Source organism: Delphinapterus leucas, chromosome 17 (assembly GCF_059928025.1).
Source record: "Delphinapterus leucas isolate spDelLeu-1000000601 "Yukka" chromosome 17, BTC_Dleu_Yukka2, whole genome shotgun sequence".
NCBI classification, from domain to species: Eukaryota; Metazoa; Chordata; class Mammalia; order Artiodactyla; family Monodontidae; genus Delphinapterus; species Delphinapterus leucas.
The window spans coordinates 86,057,541-86,078,564 of NC_143145.1; the positions used below are offsets into that span (position 1 = coordinate 86,057,541).

Genomic DNA, 21,024 nt, shown 5'->3' on the forward strand with positions numbered 1-21,024 from the left:
GAAGAAAGTGTATTTCTGTTGTTTTTGGATGGAATGTCCTACAAATATCAATTAAGTCTGTCTTGTTTAATGTATAATTTAAAGCTTGTGTTTCCTTATTTACTTTCCTTTGGGATGGTATGTCCATTGGTGAAAGTGGGGTGTTAAAGTTCCCTACTATGATTGTGTTACTGTCGATTTCCCCTTTTATGGCTGTTAGCATTTGCCTTATGTACTGAGGTGTTCCTATCGATTTCCCCTTTTATGGCTGTTAGCATTTGCCTTATGTACTGAGGTGTTCCTATGTTGGGTGCATAAATATTTACAATTGTTTTATCTTCTTCTTGGATTGATCCCTTGATCATTATGTACCGTCCTTCTCTGTCTCTTGTAATAGTCTTTAAAGTCTATTTTGTCTGATATGGGAATCGCTACTCCAGCCTTTTTTTGATTTCTATTTGCATGGAATATATTTTTCCATCCCCTCACTTTCAGTCTGTATGCGTCCCTAGGTCTGAAGTGGGTCTCTTGTAGACAACATATATATGGGTCTTGTTTTTGTAACCATTCAGCCAGTCTATGTCTTTTGGTTGGAGCATTTAATCCATTTACATTTAGGGTAGTTATCGATATGTATGTTTCTATTACTATCTTCTTAACTGTTTTGGGTTTGTTATTGTAGGCCTTTTCCTTCTCTTGTATTTCCTGCCTAGAGAAGTTCCTTTAGCATTTGCTGTAAAGCTGCTTTGGTGGTGCTGAATTGTCTTAGCTTTTGCTTTCCTGTAAAGGTTTTAATTTCTCCATCGAATCTGAATGACATCCTTGCTGGGTAGAGTAATCTTGGTTGTAGGTTTTTCCCTTTCATCACTTTAAATATGTCCTGCCGCTCCCTTCTAGCTTGCAGACTTTCTGCTGAAAGATCAGCTGTTAACCTTATGGGGATTCCCTTGTATGTTATTTGTTGCTTTTCCCTTGCTGCTTTTAATACTTTGTATTTAATTTTTGATAGTTTGATTAATATGTGTCTTGGTGTGTTTCTCCTTGGATTTATCATGTATGGGACTCTGCACTTCCTGGACTTGACTATTTCTTTTCCAACTTTATTATGGAAGTTTTCAACTATATTAGGGAAGTTTTCAACTATAATCTCTTCAAATGTTTTCTCAGTCCCTTTCTTTTTCTCTTCTTCTTCTGGGACCCCTATAATTCAAATGTTGTTGCGTTTAATGTTGTCCCAGAGGTCTCCGAGACTGTCAATTCTTTTCATTATTTTTTCTTTATTCTGCTCTGTAGTAGTAATTTCCACTATTTTATCTTCCAGGTCACTTATCTATTCTTCTGCCTCAGTTACTCTGCTACTGGTTTCTACTAGAGAATTTTAAATTTCATTTATTGTGTTGTTCATCATTGTTTGTTTGCTCTTTAGTTCTTCTAGGTCCTTGTTAAACGTTTCTTGTATTTTACCCATTCTATTTCCAAGATTTTGCATCATCTTTACTATCATTATTCTGAACTCTTTTTCAGGTAGACTGCCTATTTCCTCTTCATTTGTTTGGTCTGGTGGGTTTTTACCTTGCTCCTTCATCTGGTGCGTATTTCTCCGTCCTCTCATTTTGCCCAACTTACTGTGTTTGGGGTCTTCTTTTTGCAGGCTTCAGGTTCGTAGTTCCCACTGTTTTTGGTGTCTGCCCACAGTGGGTAAGGTTGGTTTAGTGGGTTGGGTAGGCTTTCTGGTGGAGGGGACTGGTACCTGTGTTCTGGTGAATGAGGCTGGATCTTGTCTTTCTGGTGGGCAGGACCATGTCCGGTGATGTGTTTTGGGGTGTCTGTGAACTTAGGCAGCCTCTGCTAATGTGTGGGGCTGTTAGTTGTTTGGTATAGGGTGTGCAGCACTGTAGGTTGCTTGTCATTGAGTGGAGCTGGGTCTTAGCATTGGGATTGATCTCTGGGAGAGCTGTGGCCGATTGATATTACATGGGCCCGGGAGGTCTCTGGTGGTCCAATGTCCTGAACTCGGCTCTCCCACCTCAGAGGCTCAAGCCTGACACCCAGCCAGGGCACCAAGACCCTGTCAGCCACACGGCTCAGTAGAAAAGGGAGGAAAAAAAAAGAAAGAAAGAAAAATGAATAAATAAATAAAAATAAAATAAAGTTCCTAAAATGAAAAATTAAAAAATAGTGTTAAAAATAAAAAAGTAATAAAAAAAAATGAAAGAAAGAAGAGAGCAACCAAACCAAAAAACAAATCCACCAATGATAACAAGCACTAAAAACTATCCCCCCCCCAAAAAAACAACAGACAGACAGAAGCCTAGGACAAATGATAAAAGCAAACCTATACAGACAGAATCACATAAAGAAGCATACACATACACACAAAAAGAGAAAAAGGATAAAACAAAATATATATATATATAAAATTGAGAGCACCCAAATCAGTAAACAAATCTACCAATGATAATAAGCTCTAAGTATTAAACTAAGGTAAACATAAAACTAGAAACATATTAGATGCAGAAGGCTAACCCCAAGTCTGTAGTTGCTCCCAAAGTCCACCGCCTCATTTTTAGGATGATTCATTGTCTATTCAGGCATTCCGCAGATGCAGCGTACATCAAGTTGACTGTGGAGATTTAATCCACTGCTCCTGAGGCTGCTGGGAGAAATTTCCCTTTCTCTTCTTTGCTCTCACAGCTCCCGGGGCTCAGCTTTGGATTTGGCCCCGCCTCTGCATGTAGGTTGCCTGAGGGCATTTGTTCTTCACCCAGACAGAAGGGGGTTAAAGGAGTGGCTGATTCAAGGGCTCTGGCTCACTCAGGCTGGGGGGAGGGAGGGGTACGGAATGTGGGGTGAGCCTGCTGCAGCAGAGGCTGACGTAACGGTGCACCAGCCTGAGGCGCGCCGTGTGTTCTCCCAGGCAAGTTGGCCCTGGATCCCGGGACCCTGGCAGTGGCGGGCTGCACAGGCTCCCCCGAAGGGAGGTGTAGATGTGACCTGTGCTCGCACACAGGCTTCTTTGTGGCGGCAGCAGCAGCATTAGCATTTCATGCCTGTCTCCGGTGTCCGTGCTGATAGCCACGGCTCGCGCTCATTTAGGTGGTGCTCTCAATCCCCTCTCCTCACGCACCCCAAAACAATGGTCTGTTGCCTCTTCGGCAGGTCCAGGCTCTTTCCCAGACTCCCTCCCGGCTAGCTATGGTGCACTAGCCCCCTTCAGGCTGTGTTCACGCATCCAATCCCAGTCCTCTCTTTAGGGTCTGACCTCCAGAGCCCGAGCCTCAGCTCCCAGCCCCCACTCATCCTGGCTGGTGAGCAGACAAGCCTCTCTGGCTGGTGAGTGCCGGTCGGCACCGATCCTGTGTGTGGGAATCTCTCCGCTTTGTCCCCTGCACCCTTGTTGCTGCGCTCTCCTTCATGGCTCCAAAGCTTCCCCCCGCCCCATCCCCATCTCTGCCAGTGAAGGGGCCTCCTAGTGTGTGGCAACTTTTCCTCCTTCACAGCTCCCTCCCCAAAGTGCAGGTCCTGTCCCTATTCTTTTGTCTCTGTTTTATCTTTTTTCTTTTGCCCTCCCCAGGTATGTGGGGAGTTTCTTGCCTTTTGGGAAGTCTGAGGTCTTCTGCCATCGTTCAGTAGGTGTTCTGTAGGAGTTGTTCCACATGTAGATGTATTTCTGATGTATTTGTGGGGAGGAAGGTGATCTCCACGTGTTACTCCTCCATCTTGAAGGTCTCTGCCTTCATTCTTGAATGATTATTTTCACTGATTATAGAATTTTGGGTTGACTTTTGTTTTTCCAGCACGTTAAACGTGTTCTGTAGCCTGCTGGCCTGCACTGTTTCTGATAAGTAGTAGAGACCATTTGTTATCACTGTACCATTTCTCAGGATGCTTCCAAGATATTTCCTCTATCATTTTCAACATCTTGACTATGAAGTGACTAAATGTATTTATCTTGTTTGAAATTCACTGAGCATCTTGAATATGTAAATATATGCCTTTCCCCAATTTGGGGAAATTATCAGCCATCATTTTTCCAAAAATTTTTGCTCCAATTTTTCCTCTCTGCCACTTTAAGGACTCCATTAAACATGTGTTGTTGGACCTTTTTACACTGTCCTACCAGTCACTGAGACTAGCTTCATTTTCTAAAATCTCCTTTTCCACTTTTTCAGATTGAATAATTTCCACTGATCTATCAAGATCACTGACTTTTATTTTTTCCCAATCTTCTGTAATCCCATCTAATGGAAGTTTTATTTCAGGTATTGTACATTTAATTATAGAATTTTCATTTGGTTCCTTTTTTCCAATTCCTATTTTTCTGCTAAGTTTTTTGGTCTGTGCATTCATCATGTGCATATTTTTCTTTATGTCCCAGAACAGAATTACAAGACTTGCTAATTCTAATATATAAGTCATATCAGGGTCTGTCTCAATTAATTGCCTTTTCACTTAAGTATAAGTTACATGTTTCTGGGTTTACATGTGTATGTGTCTATGTTTGTCTAATAAATGTGGACTGTATCCTGGTCATTATTAGTGACTGTTTTAGACTCTGGATTCTATTATGCTCTTCTGAAGAGTATTTACTTTTTTGCTAAAATGTCAGTTAACTCGGCTGTACTCACTCTGCACGCTGCTTTCTCCCGTGTGGTGGAAAGCGACTGAAATCTGCGTAGTTCTTATATCCTGTAACATTTATATGCATTTGTGGTTCTCGCTGGGAGGTTCTACTTTACACTCTCTAACTTTTAAGCTCCTGCAGCCACCCCAAACTCTGTGTTGTGATTTCTATCCAAGTTTAGCGACCCTGAACAACACTGATGGGGGCCTGCCCTTGGGTGAAAAGCAGTGAAAAATGAAAAACTCTCCTGATTTGTGCCATTCTCATCTTCAAAGTGTCAACCCCTCCAGTTTCTGCAAGTTGTCTTCCCCTTCTACTGTGTCTTCAAATATTTTTATATTCTTTTTATATTTTTATAAACTCTATTTCAAAAATACATTTAATACACTTTGTATGTCCAGAATTTGTCACTGTTATTTGCAAGAAAAGTAATCTGACACATGCTGCTCTGTCATTACTGAAAGTGGAACTCCTAAGGATTTTTTTTTTAGTTAGAAAACTAGAGGACTATAAAAGTCACGCTATGATGACTCACTATTTTTAAATTTATACAGGTGTAATATTAATTTCTACAGCAGTCCTTTTTCTATTCTGCTCCTTCTTATACCAGAAAACAGATGAATTTGGGCAATGAAAGGAAAATGAAGGGAAATGGGATGACAGGGTGACAGCGAAATAGGAGGAAGATTTATAGTAAAAAAAAAAAAAAAAAAAAAAAATGACGAAGTCCCTGTCCTGCTATGTCATAAGCTCAAGTTTAGCCAATTACGAAGGGAGATGTGGAAAAATAAGGATGTTAAGTTCTGAAACAGATGCTACAAATGATATTGGCACATACTCACTTTCTTAAAGAGAATAAAAGCCAAAATATGCTATAATGTTATCAGATCATGAACAGATAGATCACAGATATATGCACATAAAATTGTAATATTAAGTAACAACAAAAAAAGATACCTGCTCCTCAATACAACTCCTAAGGGTCCTCCTTTTTTTACCACAAGAACACACTGGAGTGTGAATTTGTTTCTTAAGTGTAATGTTTCTACAATGAAATCTTTAAAATATAATCAAACAAAATCAAGACTAAAAACTCCATATATTTCCCTTTATAAGCACTAAATTGTCATTTTTATACAAACATAATTATATTTTAGAGAGGGTTTCTAAAATGTGTGCTTTTGATCTTGATTAAATTATTTCAACTCTATACATGTTGTATACATTGGACAGTTCTCAGACATTAACAATTAGTACATATTTAGTCATATCATTTTATTCTAATTCATCATTAAAAATGATTAAAAGTGAAATTAAATTTATTACTTTCAAACTTTCATACAAATATAAAGAATTACAAATATGCTCATTAAATTTACAAATATTTTTGAAGTTTGCCAGATCACTTTCTCAATAGCCTCCCATGTAAGAATATAAAATTTTGCTTATTCTAATTTTGTTAAAACTTTTCCATATTCCATATTCTGTGAGATACTGAATCATCTGTTCTGCCCCTATTGTTAAGAGTACAAAGAAAACATCTGTTTTATAACAATGAATCCATATTTCAAATTTGAAAAACAAATTTGCTTTCTCTTAAAACTACAGCTTTCAGATCTTGTTTGAGCCACCCAGCTTCTATTGCGCATCTTCAACAAAAACCCAAACCTCACTCGGGTTATCTGACATTTATGAAGTCTGCAAGCCTGTATTTGCATAGGACTCACTACATAAAGTACAAGAGAATTACATAACAAAGCTCACCTAAATCCAATTTTCTTCACACTTCCTGAAAAATGTGCATTACATAGAAAACCCACTGCTGCATCTCTGCTGCCCTCTATAGGAATGGTTCTTGGAAGACACATAAATTGAAAACCCAGACAGCAATACTGAACAATAGGAAGCAACACCAGTAATCAACCACATTTGTCAAATGTCCTAAAGGGCAACGTTAGAAACAGAAGTTATGGTCTTTGATTTTCATCATGCTTTTCTTCCAAGTTATGTAAGTATGCTATATTGCAAGAAAAACAACATAAGTAATTAAGAGAATTTGGGATCAGACTACATTAGTTGGAACCTCATTCTGCTATTTACTGGCTATGTCTCGATTCCCTCATCTGTAAAATGGGGCTAATAACTACATCTACACAACATGATCAGCACTTACCAAAGGGCCTGGCATATAGTAATAACTCAGGGTTACTGTATTGTTATTAATGTTATCATTACTACTACTATAATTGACACTGTAACAACGTCAGGACCAGAGCTCTGAAGCCAGAGTGCCTGAGTTAGAATCTAGGTTCAGTCACTTATAGCCACAGGAAAATTACTTAATCTCTCCGTGCTTTAGAATCCTCATCTGGAAATCAGGAATGATAATAGCTCCCAGCTCACGGAGTTATGGTGAGGTTTAAATAAGCTAATGTATATAGCAAAGCACTTAGAGGAGAGCCCCACATCAGAAGCACTCACAATATTAGCTGCTGCTGTTGTTATGAGTTCAGTCACCTTTACATAGGACTAGTAGAACTCTATTCCAGAGAACTGGTGGAATCCAGCTTACAGGCATATGTTTCCTAGTTCAAAAACATCCCTCACTCCGCCCAGGGAAAGGAATTCAAGATAGACCTGAATTACAATCAAGGCTTCCCACTCAGTTAAAATACAGTTCTTCTGTAGAGTAAGTATCCTCCCACCCCCCATATATTCCATTTCTACAAGCATGCATGAGAGGCAAAAGTAATAGCCTCATGAGTTATATAAGGGAGGTTTTGTTTCTGAAGAGCTAAGTAATAGTTACAAAATTCCTAATTATGGTATAAGTCTTCCCCCTCCGTGTTAATCAATGTGCATGGCTCATTTTAACACTGTAGCTGACCCTGTCAACGCCCAACTCCTCCCCTATGTCTTCAGTGATGCTGGCCCTATTTCCAACTTCCAACACCCCGATTTCTTTGCATCAGGGCTTCATCTGGCTGCTGGAACCCGTTTTTTCCACCTGTTCAGTAGTCTGTAAAAATTAGGAAAGACTCCTATCCCCCAACTCCACCATGGAGCAGCCCTCAGCCAAGGAATGAAGGCATACTGTACATAAATACCCCAGCTTCCCTGCCCCTCTGGTGGGATAATTCTGATGCTTCCAGAGGTTTCCGGCAGTACTAAGTTACCCACAATGGTAACTTGTTGATATTGATGGCTTGATTGGCTGCCATCCCTTCCCAGACTCACCGGCCCACTTCACCACCAGATGTTCTCAGGGCATGCTGCTACAGAAATTCAAAGACAAACAATCGTTAAGTAGAGGCAAGTCTACAAAAACTGCACATCACATTTTACTTCTTTCGACCTCTTTGAAATATTCAATGAACAGAAGAGAATGGCTTTAGGTATCAGTATAGGGAAGTATTAGGAAATAACTGCTGATGTGACTGCAAGATACTGGGCAGAGGGTATGCAGATATATGAGTTAAAGTCTCTTGAAAGGTAGATGCCAAGACAGCAACAGCAACAGCTACAGAAGAGATTTATTGGAGGAAACACCTGTGAAGGACAAAGGGGAGAAAGCAGGAATCAAGGAGAACTTTAAGACCACAATGCAGGTCTGACAACTATGAAAGGAGGAGGAGAAGGAAAGAGGACGGGGTAGAAGAGTCTCTGACTGCAGCGCAGCTCTAGGAGATTTTAGCTTGGCTGATGCTGTCTTCAATTCAAAGTCATCCCTTGAGCGGTTCTGTGTGACTGTTGTCACAACCCTGGCATATTCAGTCAATGGCTGGGACCAGCCCATGGGAAGCATGGTCCCAGTACAGACACAAGTACAGTACAAGCCCATTTCCATAGCTGCACTGTAGGGAATGATGGTGCAAAGTGACCTTACCTTAGGATTGAAAAATGGGTCTAGCGAAAACCTCCCTCTTCTCCAAGACTGTCCCATTATCAGTATGAACTACAGTTCTGCATGTTTGTAAACTTCAAGTAACGTAGCATCAAACTACACATAGCCTTCGGCAAGCTGGCTAACTTCCTCAGCATTAACCATGATGGTAGCTACAGCTCTCCACTATACAAATGTACCACAATTTGCATGTGTTCACAGAAAATTAGGTTACTTTCCTACGTTTCTTTCTCTTATAAACAATACTAAAATAAATGTCCTTGAACATATATTCTTGTACATATCTTCTTTGGGCATATGTGAAAAATTCTCTGAACAGTGGCTTTCAAACTTTTTGGTCAAGAACCACAGTAAAACATACATTCATATTGTGATCCAACACATGTACACTAATAAATCTGAACCCAAAGTTTCACAAAAAATACTCTTACTGTCATACATTCTAATGTAGTCTATTTTATTCCACTCTATTTTTAAGTCATTGAATCAATTACAGCATCCACTGACGGGTCATAAGCCATTTTGAAAAAAATCAAGGGTATTTATCTCAAGGGTATTTATCTAAGACAAAATTGTGGGGTGATAAAATATGAACATCTTCAGCTTTACTAATGGCTGTACCAATTTACATTCCAACAGCAACTATTCCTATTGATCCACACTCCTGACATTAGGCACTGTCAGACTTTTTTTTTTTGGCAATCTGATGAAAATGTAGTATCTCATTTTTAATTTGCAGTTCTCATACAACTAGTGACACTGAGCATCTTTTCACATGCTCATTAGTCATTCAGGTTTCCCTTTCCTATCCTTCACCTGATTTTCAACTGGGCTATTTATCTTTTCTTTACTGTTCTGTAGAAGTTCTCACTATATTCTGGATAGAAGTGTAAACTGTCCTTTAAAAATTTTTTTAATGCAAGCAATATATGTACATGGTTCAAAATTCAAAACAGCATACAAGAAAAAAGTTTCCTCAATCCAGAGACAGTCCATATAAACATACATTCTTTCCATTTTTCTACACAAGTATTCTATATCCTGTTTTTGTCATTTAACAAAGTATTTTGAGTATTATTTCATAAGCACATAGACCTACATCTTTCTTATACTTTACAAAATGTTTTATCAATTTTAATGAAGTATAAAACTTACGCACACTAAACTACACATATTTATTCAATGTTTTGACATATGTACACTCCTGTGAAAATATTACCATTATCAAGATAAACATTTCCATCACCCCCAGAACTTTCCTCATGTCCCACTGTAATCCATCCGTCTCCTCCACCCTCATTCCCAATAAACCACTGACCTGCTTTCTCACTATAGAATCATCTGCACTTTTTAGAATTTTATATAAAGACAATCATATAGTATATACTCCACCTCATTCATTTTACGGGCCTGAGGCTAAACTGTAAAGGTCAAGTTACATGGACCTTGACTTTCAGGCAATGGGGTACCATTGAAAAGTGTTTCAATAAGTGAATGATAAGGTCATAATGTTTATTAAGATGAATCTAACAAAAAGATGTAAGCTAAGAAATCAGTTATGAAGCAACTGAAACAAAACGGACAACAGATGAAAGGGCCCAATTTAGGGCAGAAGTGGTGGGGATGCTGTGGTTTTGAGGCCAAATCTGCATGACCTGATAATGAATAGATTCGGGCAGTGAAAAAGAAAAACGATGAACTAGGACCAAAAACGCATGAAGAGGATGAGCCTGGGTTAAAAGGAAGAGGGACAGGACTTCGGACTCTTAGACTTGCAGTAACTTTAGGACATCCACACAAAGATGTCATCAGGCAGCTGGAAACCCCCATGGAATTCAGGACAGCAAGAGCATTAGAAAAAAATTTAAGAGTTAGCAGCTTGAAGGAAATAAGGAAAATAATTGAATCTTTGTACCTGTATGAGGAAAGAAAGGAAGAAAAGGAGGCAGGAGTTAAGGTCTAGAGAACACTGCTATGATTAGGCAAACCACAATTCCCACATTATAGGAATGCCTCCCAATGCCTGCTCGGAGAAATCCATTTTTTGAGTCACTTTTCAATGACAACGTAGTATGTTATATTTTTAACATACATGACTATTAATAAAGACAAATGTACTTGATGAGAAACTACATAGAGAAGTCTTGAATTTTTAAATACAAAGTAAGCCAAGGTCTTCTCTTTTCTATGACCATATCTTTCAAAGTTCTGCCCATGCGCAAGCTTCTTCCAACATAAGAAAGCAATCTATGTAGATTCTGAGGCATTCAAACAACACCTGAATACTTTTGTTGCAAGGATTCACAGCTGCCTTGTTTACTATATAACTTGGTCACAGTCACATAATTTTCTAACAGCTTCCTGTCTGAAAATTGGGCATAACAGCATTGACTTCACAAGATTGTTTTAAGGCTCAAATGGAAAATGTACTGCATAAACTGCATGTTGAAACCTAATACCCAATGTGATGGTATTTGGAAGTGAAGCCTTTAGGTGTAGCCCTCTTGAATGGGATTAATGCCCTTATTAAAAGGCCCCAGGGAGACCCCTCGCCCACTCCATCATTTGAGGACACAGTGAGAAGACAGCTATGGATCCTCAACAGAAACCGTATCTGCTGGCTCCTAGATGGCGGAACTTCCCAGCCTCCAAAACTGTCAGAAATAAATTTCTGTTGCTTAAGCCACCCAGTCTGTAGTATTTTTGCTACAGCAGCTCAAAGGGACTAATACACTTACATAAAGCAATTAGTACAATGTAAGGCCCAGTATATGTGCACTATACATGATTTGATTCTCTGTGTTCCTTGAGGGAAAAACCAATGACTGTTGTGCTCTTGTTTTTTTATTTATGAAATAAATAGAGCAAAAAAGAAAATAAACTTCTCCAATAATCCTACCACCCAGAGACACACTTTTGGAGAACTATGGAGGCTTGCCACTCACTTCTTATAACTCAACTCTTTTATTCAAGAGCAACCCTGAAAAGTCTGTGTCATACTGTAATTTGTAATTTTAACAAGGTATAAACTTGAATTACAAGCACTACAAAACCTGTATGCAAGAGTTTGCTGAGTTAGTAAACTCAGTCTACCACCCGGCATCTCTACCATGCAGCATTACAGTCCTTCAGAAGTGGTTATACAGCAGCTTTCAAAGGGTAAGTATATCCTTAAGTGACAGAGTATTTCCCCTAAAAACAAACCAAGAAAAAAATCTACATAGGGCTTCCCTGGTGGCGCAGCGGTTGGGAGTCCGCCTACCGATGCAGGGGACACGGGTTCGTGCCCCGGTCCGGGAGGATCCCACACACCGCGGAGTGGCTGGGCCCGTGAGCCATGGCCGCTGGGCCTGCGCGTCCGGAGCCTGTGCTCCGCAACGGGAGAGGCTGCAAAGGTGAGAGGTCCGCGTACCGCGCAAAAAAAAAAAAAAAATTTACACAGCTTAATGTTTTCAAGTTTCATCCACATTGTACCATGTATCAGAATTTCATTCCTTCTGAATGCTGAATAATAGCCTGCTGTACGCGAAACAGAGCAGGACACTGCTGAGTACCCGGCCTCTTGTTTGTAGGAAAGCTTTAGCCTCCTAGGACTTCCCCAAGTTCCAAAGAACAAATTTAATTCGAGATGTGAGATAACGAAGAAACAAAGCAAAACAGTCAGGCAAGATAAAATAATAATAGTTTAGTCATTAAACAAAGTGAAGGGCCTTTAGTTCTTCCGCATCAGCTATAGATAACATGCTGAGCCATGTCCTTGACCTGTTCTGCTGACACTGAAACCCCCACCAGGTGGAAAAAGTGAGCTGCATGCTGACCACAAGCACACAGACCCCAGACTGGATGGAACCAGAAGGTTGATGATGGTGACTCCTGATTACTTCATCACCAACCAATCAGAAAAATGTCCACAAGCTGATCGGGCACCCTGCAACCCTCTCGCTCACCCTGTCTTTAAAAACTCTTCCCCGAAAGCCTTTGGGGAGTCTGGGTCTTTTGAGCGTGAGCCACCTGTTCTCCTTGCTCAGCCCCATGTTGGGGCGCCACGCAATAAACACTGTACTTTCCCTCACCACAAGCCAGTGTCAATAGATTGGCTTTAGTACACGTGGGCAAGTGGACCCAAGTTTGGTTCAGTAACATACATATATACATACATATACATATATGTAGATATATATACAAAAATATACATACATACATGTTGAGAAATGGAATACTGACTGCATATCAGTAAACAAAGGATGTCACAGTCATCAGTGATTGCAGCCACCAGCCTACGGTGAGGTGGTGAGCCCTGAGGGAACTCAGGATATGAAAACACAGGATACTGGCCCCAGACAGCTGAGGTATATATCAAAGGAACGATTTCAGTGTGCCCAGACTCTTTCATCTTCCCATACATAGAAAAGTGTTAAATTCCTTAACATGAGATGCCTAGTTTACTTCAATTAAAAATAATCTTTTGACGTTCTAACCACCTGCCCTTGGTTGCAAAACTCCGATATAACCAGGCTCCCCCCCTCGCCTCCTCGGAGCAGTTCTCTCAGGGTTACCTGAGATGCTGCCTCCCGGGCTTGAAGTCCTAAAAATTCGTGCCGAATAAAACATAACTCTCAACTTCTATGCTGTGAATATTTCTTTAGTAGACAATATACATACACACACACATTTTGTTTATTCGTTCATCTGTTGATGGATATCTGGGTTGTTTCCACCATTTGGCCATTGTGAATAATGCTGCTATGAACATCAGTGTACAAGTGTCTGAGTCCCTGCTTTCAATTCTTTTGGGTATATGTCCAGAAGCAAAATTACTAGGTCATATGGTAATTCTATTTTTAACTTTTGAGAAACCACCGAACTGTTATCCACAGTGGCTGCATCACTTTACATTCCCACCAGTAGTGCACAAGGGTTCCAATTTCTCCACATCCTCAACACTTTTTTTCCCATTTATGGGTAAGAGCCATACTAATGGGTACATAGTAAGATCTCATTATGGTTTTGATTTGCATGTCCCTAATGACTAATGATGATGAGCACCTTTTCATGTGCTCGACTGCCTGGAAAGATCAGGTTGATGCCCATGATGGAATAACAGGGAATGGATTTATCCTCCTGCCTGAAACAATCAAAAAGAAAAGAAAAGAAAAGAGACAAAATACTTGAAACAATGGCTTTCAAGACATGGGACATCAGGCAAGAAGAACACTAACCCCTGAAAGCTGGGAAACAACGAACTGAGCTCTATAATTGCCCCAGCTTACTTTCTTGAGAGAATTTCCAAACCACGCAGTAGGGAGGGAGAACTGAGGTGGAACCTAGTGAGCTCCCTGAGTTGAAGAGACAGAGCTGAGAGTCCATGGAGACAAAAGCAGCTAGAGTTCACAGCACAGAGTACCAGAAAAGCCAGAGTTGCACAGAGAACCCCAATCATCCCCCTCAAGTGTACAGAAGAGTACTGATCAGCATGTGCATATAAAGAAACAACACTAGACCAGCGAAAGAACCATTTGGAAGTATTAGAACAGTGCCCACTATTCACACAGGGTCAGGAAACCGTAACCGTTAACCTGACTGGAAAAAACCCATAATTCAGAGAATTACACAGACCTCAGGAAGGTCTTGCTTCAGTAGTGGGATATAAGGCTGTCTACTTCCCCAGACCCACCTAATAAATCATAAAACAACACCTAAAAGGATGAAACTGTTTCCAGGTAACCGCACCACAGAACAAAGCCAAAATTAAAATAATTTTTTTTAAAAATCCAGCACCCAACAACATAGAATTCAAAATATTTGGTATCTACTCAAAAATTTCCAGGCATGTAAAGAAGCAGAAAAATACAACCCATAATGAAAAGAAATACCAATCAATAGAAACAGACACAGAAATTACACAGATGACAGATTTACCAAAAAAGCCGTTAAAACAACTATTATACTCTTTATGTTCAAAACACAGACAAATGTATGATCGTGTTAAGGAGAGACATGGACAAGATAAAACGACATATCAAACTTTTAGAGCTGACAAATACACTGGATAGTATTAACAGCAGATTAGACACTACAGGAATGAAAGATTATCAAACTTGAAGGTATAGCAATAGAAACCACTCAAAATGAAACAGAGAGGGGGAAAAATGAGCACAGTGTCGATAATACATGACGCGACATCAAGGAGCCTAAATAACATACGTATAATTTGAGTCACAGAAGGAAAGGAAAAGGGAGTCAGAAAAAAAAGTGTTGAATAAAGGCAAAAAACTCTCCAAATGTGATGAAACCTTTGAATCCATGTGAAGAGGAGAGTTAACTTAGCAGACCCGAGACAGGTATCCCTAGAAAGCCCCGCTTACAATGTTGGTCCTTGCCTACCTCTGGGAACTTAGATTTCAGGATGATTCCCACCATTCCCTAATGATAGGAGTATCTCCCTGTGCCTAACCTGTGCAAACAATATGGCTTATGTTGAATACCTGTTTTCCATCCTGAAAACTGAAATTCTGGCACATGTAAGGCAGAGAGCTCCCCTGATAAAAACCGTTGGCACTGAGTCACCGATGAGCACCCCCGGCAGACAACACTGCACATATACTGTCAAAACTCTCTGCTGGAGCAGTTAAGCATCCCCTGTATGACTCCACTGGAAAAAGACTCTTGGAAGAGTGCTGATTTTACTTTTGTATCTTTTCACTGTAATAAATCATAGCTGTGAGTATGACTGTATGCTAAGTTCTGAGTGTCTTCCCAGCAAATCACTGAACCCAGAAGCGAGCTTGGGGATCCCAGACAAACCACAGATCCAAGAAGCTTGACAAACTCCAAGCAGAAAACCACACCTATAGGCATATCACAATCAAACAGTTTAAAACAAGGAATAAGAAAAACTTAAAAGATCAAGAGTGAGAAGAGCTTCAGGCTTCTTGATAGCAACTCTGGAACTAGAAGACAATGAAGCAATGCCTTCAAAATTCTAAAGAAAAATAATTTCCAACCTAAAATTCTGTATAAATTTTCAATCACACGTTAAAGTGTGATGAATGCATCTTCTGACATGACAAGTCTCAAAAAATTATCTTGCATAAATCCTTTCTTGGAAGCTACTGGAAGATGTGCTCAATCAAAATGAGAGTAACAACCAAGAAAGAGGAGTCCAGGATAAAGTTGCTCCATGCAGGAGCGAGGTGAAGGGAATTCCCCCAAAAGACGGTGAAGGGTGACTCAAGGGTGGCTACATTCACAAAGCACAGAGGACTCTGAGTGGAAATCAGAGCGGCTAGGAGGTTGTGGGAAACAGTTCTCCATAAAAACAAAACGAATAGAATGCTGAAAGGATAAAGAAGATGTGGTATATAATTACAATGGAACACTACTCAGCCATAAGAAAGAATGAAATAATGCCATTTGCAGCTACATGGATGCACCTAGAGATTATCATGCTAAGTGAAGTAAGTCAGACAAAGACAAATACCATATGATATCACTTATGGGTGGAATCCGAACTATGACACAAATGAACATATCTACAAAACAGAAACAGACTCACAAACATAGAGGACAGACCTGTGGTTGCCAAGGGGGAGGGGTGGGGGAGGGAAGGATTGGGAGTTTGGGATTAGCAGGTGCAAACTATTACACATAGGATGGATAAACAACAAGGTCCTACTGTAGAGCACAGGGAACTCTATTCAGTATCTTGTGATAAACCATAATGGAAAAGAACATGAAAAAGAATACATATAACTGAATCACTTTACTATACAGCAGAAATTAACACAACACTGTAAATCAACTATACTTCAATAAAATATTTTTTAAACTTTTTTTAAAGAACTAGTAGAATGCCTGCTATGTGTGAAAATCTTAATGGGAGAACTGAACAATGGTGAAAAATCAGAGTTTTATTCACGATAAGTAAAATTAAGAGTTTTATTCATGATAAGTAAAACTAGGCAAACAAAAACCCAAATGATTAACGCCAACAAAAACGAAAAGTTGGGAAGGAAAATCACAATTAATAGTTGTCTTGTTATGAATATTATTATTCAGAATTGCATAATGCTGAACCTAATGTAACCAGACCATGAGACATCTGTCCTGGGGGAACAAAGGGATGGGAAAGTCCCATGTGTAGCAGAGGCGAGAGTGGGTGAGGAGAAAAGTACTCAGTATTTATCCACGTTTAAAAGCACATTACAGGGACTTCCCTGGTGGTCCAATGGTTAGCAATCTGCCTTCCAATGCAGGGGACACAGGTTTGATCCCTGGTCAGGGAACTAAGATCCCATATGCCACGGGGCAACTAAAGTCCACAAGCCGCAACTAGTGAGCCTGCGCACCACAACTACAGAGCCCATGCACCCTGGAGCCCATGTGCCACAACTAGAGAGAAGCCAGTGCACCACAACAAAAGATCTCACAGGCCGCAACTAAGACCCAAGGCAGCCAAAAGTAAAATAAATTTTTTTTTTTACAAAAAAGCACACTACAAGCATGTTATTTAGAGAAAAGGAGGTAAAGAACAAAATAATCCACAGAGTCAAAAGTGGTAGTCCCTGAGGAAGGAGTTTCAAACAAAACACCAAAGGCTGTGACTAACAAATGCCATAAACAGAATGGAAAGTTGGAAACAATTCGTTCTTACCTTAGGAAGTTCAGGCAGCGTCTCTGGAGGTGTCAAAGAACGACTGCTTGTACAAGAAGCATGGTCAGATATTTCCACCACACTCTCACGGTCATCAAATTCATCACATGGATCTTCCCTGTCACTGTCAATCTCCCAGTCAATAACCTGGAGATCATCTAAAAAATACAATTTTAATTTTAAATATCTTTAATGTGTTTGAAATCTACTCTTCCTCAATACTTTTAAAAGATCCATGTTGTTCAACAGTTTTAAAATATATTAAAAGACAGCAGAAAGTATACTCCTACTCTTATCTATAAACATCCCATTTCTCCCAACTCTTACCCCTACCCCAATTCTCAGGTAACTACTTCTATTAGTTGTTTTTGTATTCTTCTAGAGTTTCTCCAGCATTATTGTTGATATGGAGAAAGTTTTAATGGTCTGGATAGAAGATCAAACCAGAAACAACATTCCCTTAAGCCAAAGCCTAATCCAGAGTAAGGTCCTAACTCTCCTCAATTCTATGAAGGCTGATACAGGTGAGGAAGGTGCAGAAGAGGAGTTTAAAGCTAGCAGAGGTTGGTTCATGAGGCTTAAGGAGAGAAGTCATCTCCATGACATAAAAGTGCAAGGTCAAGCAGTGAGTGCTGATGTAGAAGCTGCACCAGGTCATCCAGATGATCTAGCAAAGATAATTCATGATGGTGGTTACACTAAATAACAGATTTTTAATGCAGATGAAACACAGCCTTCTACTAGAAGAAGATGCCATCCAGGACTTTCACAGCTAAAGAGGAGAAATCAGTGCCTGGCTTCAAAGCTACAAAGGACAGGCTGACTGTCTTGTTACGGGCTAAAACAGCTGGTGACTTGAAGTTAAGCCAATGCGCATCGACCATTCTGAAAATCCTAAGGCGCTTAAGAATTACGCTAAATCTACTCTGCCTGTGCTCTATAAACAGAACAAAGTCTGGATGACAGCACATCTGTTTACAACATAGTTTACTGAATATTTTAAGTCCACTGTTGAGACCTACTCCTCAGGAAAAATGACTCCTCTCAAAATATTAATATTCATCGACAATGCACCTGGTCACCCAAGAGCTCTCTGATGAAGATGTTGTACAATGGAATGAATGTTGTTTTCACGCCTGCTAACACAACATCCACTCTGCAGCCCATGGATCAAGGAATAATTTTAACTTTCTAGTCTTATTATTTAAGAAGTTCATTTTGCAAGGCTACAGCTGCTACTGACAGTGATTCCTCTGATGGATCTGGGCAAAGTCACCTGCAAACCTTCTGAAAAGGATTCTCCGTTCTAGATGCCATTAAGAACATCTGTGGGGCTTCCCTGGTGGCGCAGTGGTTGAGTCTGCCTGCTGATGCAGGGGACACGGGTTCGTGCCCCGGTCGGGGAAGATCCCACATACCGCGGAGCGGCTGGGCCCGTGAGCCATGGCCGCTGAGCCTGCGCATCCGGAGCCTGTGCTCCGCAACAGGAGAGGCCACAACAGTGAGAGGCCTGTGTACCGCAAAAAAAAAAAACAAAAACACCTGTGATTCATTCAGTGGGAAGAGGTCAAAATGTCCACAGTAACAGGAGTTTGGAAGAAGTGGATTCTGACCCTCATGGATGACTTTGAGGGGTTCAAGACTTCAGTGGAGGAAGGACTGCAGATGTGGTGAAAACAGCAAGAGAAGTAGAACTAGAAGTGGAGCCTGAAGATGGGACTGAATTGCTGCAAGCTCAGGATAAAACTCTTAACAGGTGAGGAGCTGCTGCTAATGGATGTGCAAAGAAAGTGATTTCTGGAGATGGAATCTACTCCTGGTGAAGAGGCTGTGAAGACTGTTGAAATGGCAACGAAGGATTTAGAACATTACAAAAACTTAGTTGATAAAGCAGCAGCAAGGTTTGAGAGGACTGACTTCAATTTTGAAAGAAGTTCTCCTGTGACTAAAATGCTATCGAGCAGCACTGCAAGCTCCAGAGAAATCGTTTCTGAAAGAAAGAGTCGATCGATGCAGCAAACTTCATTGTTGCCTCATTTCAAGAAACTGCCACACCAACTCCAGCCTTCAGTGAGTAGCCATCAACACTGAAGCGAGATCCTCCACCAGCAAAAATACACGGCTTGCTGAATGAAGGCTCCGATGATGGTTAGCATTTTTTCTGCAATAAAGTACCTTTTAATTAGGGTACGTGCATTTCTTTTTAGATATAATGCTGCTGCGCACTTAATAGACTACAGTAGTACGTAAATATAACTTGTATGTGCACTGCGAACCCAAACATTCACGTGACTCGGTTTGCTGCAACTTTCACTTTATTGCGGTGGTCGGGAACCAAACCTGCAATATCTCTAACGTGTACCTGTACTTTAGAGAACTGGCTTGGTCAAAGAGACCCAAAGTGGAATCCAACCAGTTCTAACATGTTCAAGCTTAAGTTGTTAACTGTAAAAATAATACTGGTAATACTCATCTCTTAGAGTTATTGTGATAAATATTATGAGAAAATGTTTCTAAAAGGCTGGGGGGCTGGGACTCAGTAATATTTTTAAAAATGCTAAGTATCAACATTAGAAAATGAGTGTAAGTTTCTTCCATTATTAAAATCTAATCTATAACAGAAACTAAATTTCTTACAAAATTACCAATTTACCTTCACTGGCCCCATCTTCTGGAGAGAAAATATTCCTGCTATAAAACCTGCCTATTCTAGAACCATGTCCATTCTCTCTCTGTGATTTAAAAATTGTTTTATCTTCATCTGACAGATCACTTCCACTGGAACTCCATGTTATAGCTGTAAGCCCACTGGTACTCTTAGATGTGGTAGGTTCTGCAAAAGAAAAAGGGAAAATATAAAAATGGCCAATTGATACAGTTATTGATCAAAATGAAGTTTTATACATGTTACTTTGCTGAAGTCACAAATATACAATATTCTGCTGATAGTGAAAGCAATGTCTTATTTCAAATCTTCCGAACTGAAGGTCTATGTACAACCTGGCTAAGATTCTTTGAATTAAAGCCAAATTACAAGAAGAAAAAGAAGTCAAAATGATTGAGAAAAGTCATAAAAGACAAGGAAAATGACTGGAGCACAAATGAAAACTCAAAAATAACCTTCGAATAATTACAAAACTATAAAACTTCGTAGAATATTTCATCAAGCCATAAGGAAAAACAAAAACACAAAACAGGGCTTCCCTAGTGGCGCAGTGGTTGAGAGTCCACCTGCCGATGCAGGGGACGTGGGTTCGTGCCCTGGTCCGGGAAGATCCCACATGCCGCGGAGCGGCTGGGCCCGTGAGCCATAGCCGCTGAGCCTGCACGTCCGGAGCCTGTGCTCCGCAACGGGAGAGGCCACACAGTGAAAGGCCCACGTACCGCAAAAAAAAAAACAAAAAAAAAAAAACCCACAAAACAAACCACACCAATAATTATCTGTAATAGGAATGCTTCTGTGTGCTTCCTTTGCCATACTAGGAGCCCTGGTAACAGCAGTTTGCTTAAAATACTTAACAGCAAACTTTTTTAATTAATTAAACTTATTTTGAGGTAATAGTTGGTTCACATACAGCTGTCAGAAATAACAGAGGGGGCCCTTGTATGCTTCACCCAATCCCTCCAATGGTAACATTATGAAAACCACAGTACAACACAAAATGTCCATACTGATAGTCAAGATAGAGAACTCCATCCCTGTGAGGATATCTTACACTGCCATCCTTGTGAGGATAACTCCCCTCCCCACCTCAATTCCTAATCCCTAGCAACCACAAAGCAGTTTTGCACTTCTATAATTTTGTCATTTCAAGAATAATATATAAATGGAATCACCTGTGTTACCTTTTAGGACTGGCTTTT

At 40.1% G+C, this 21,024-nt stretch overlaps 1 protein-coding gene across 8 annotated transcripts in view; it reads right to left on the reverse strand.

Annotated features, from left to right (window-relative positions):
* SPIDR (scaffold protein involved in DNA repair) overlaps nt 1-21,024 on the reverse strand; it is a 393,663-nt gene that overhangs the window by 326,047 nt on the left and 46,592 nt on the right. For all 8 annotated transcript variants that reach the window (XR_016388576.1, XR_016388575.1, XR_016388574.1 and 5 more), the window contains exons 4-5: nt 19,814-19,993; nt 17,161-17,318 (exon numbers count right to left, since the gene is read on the reverse strand). Coding sequence is in view for 4 of the 8 variants with exons in the window: in XM_022556901.3 (XP_022412609.1) it covers nt 17,161-17,318; nt 19,814-19,993 (338 nt within the window). In the remaining 4 variants the exon portion in view is untranslated. The remainder of the gene's footprint in view (nt 1-17,160; nt 17,319-19,813; nt 19,994-21,024) is intronic.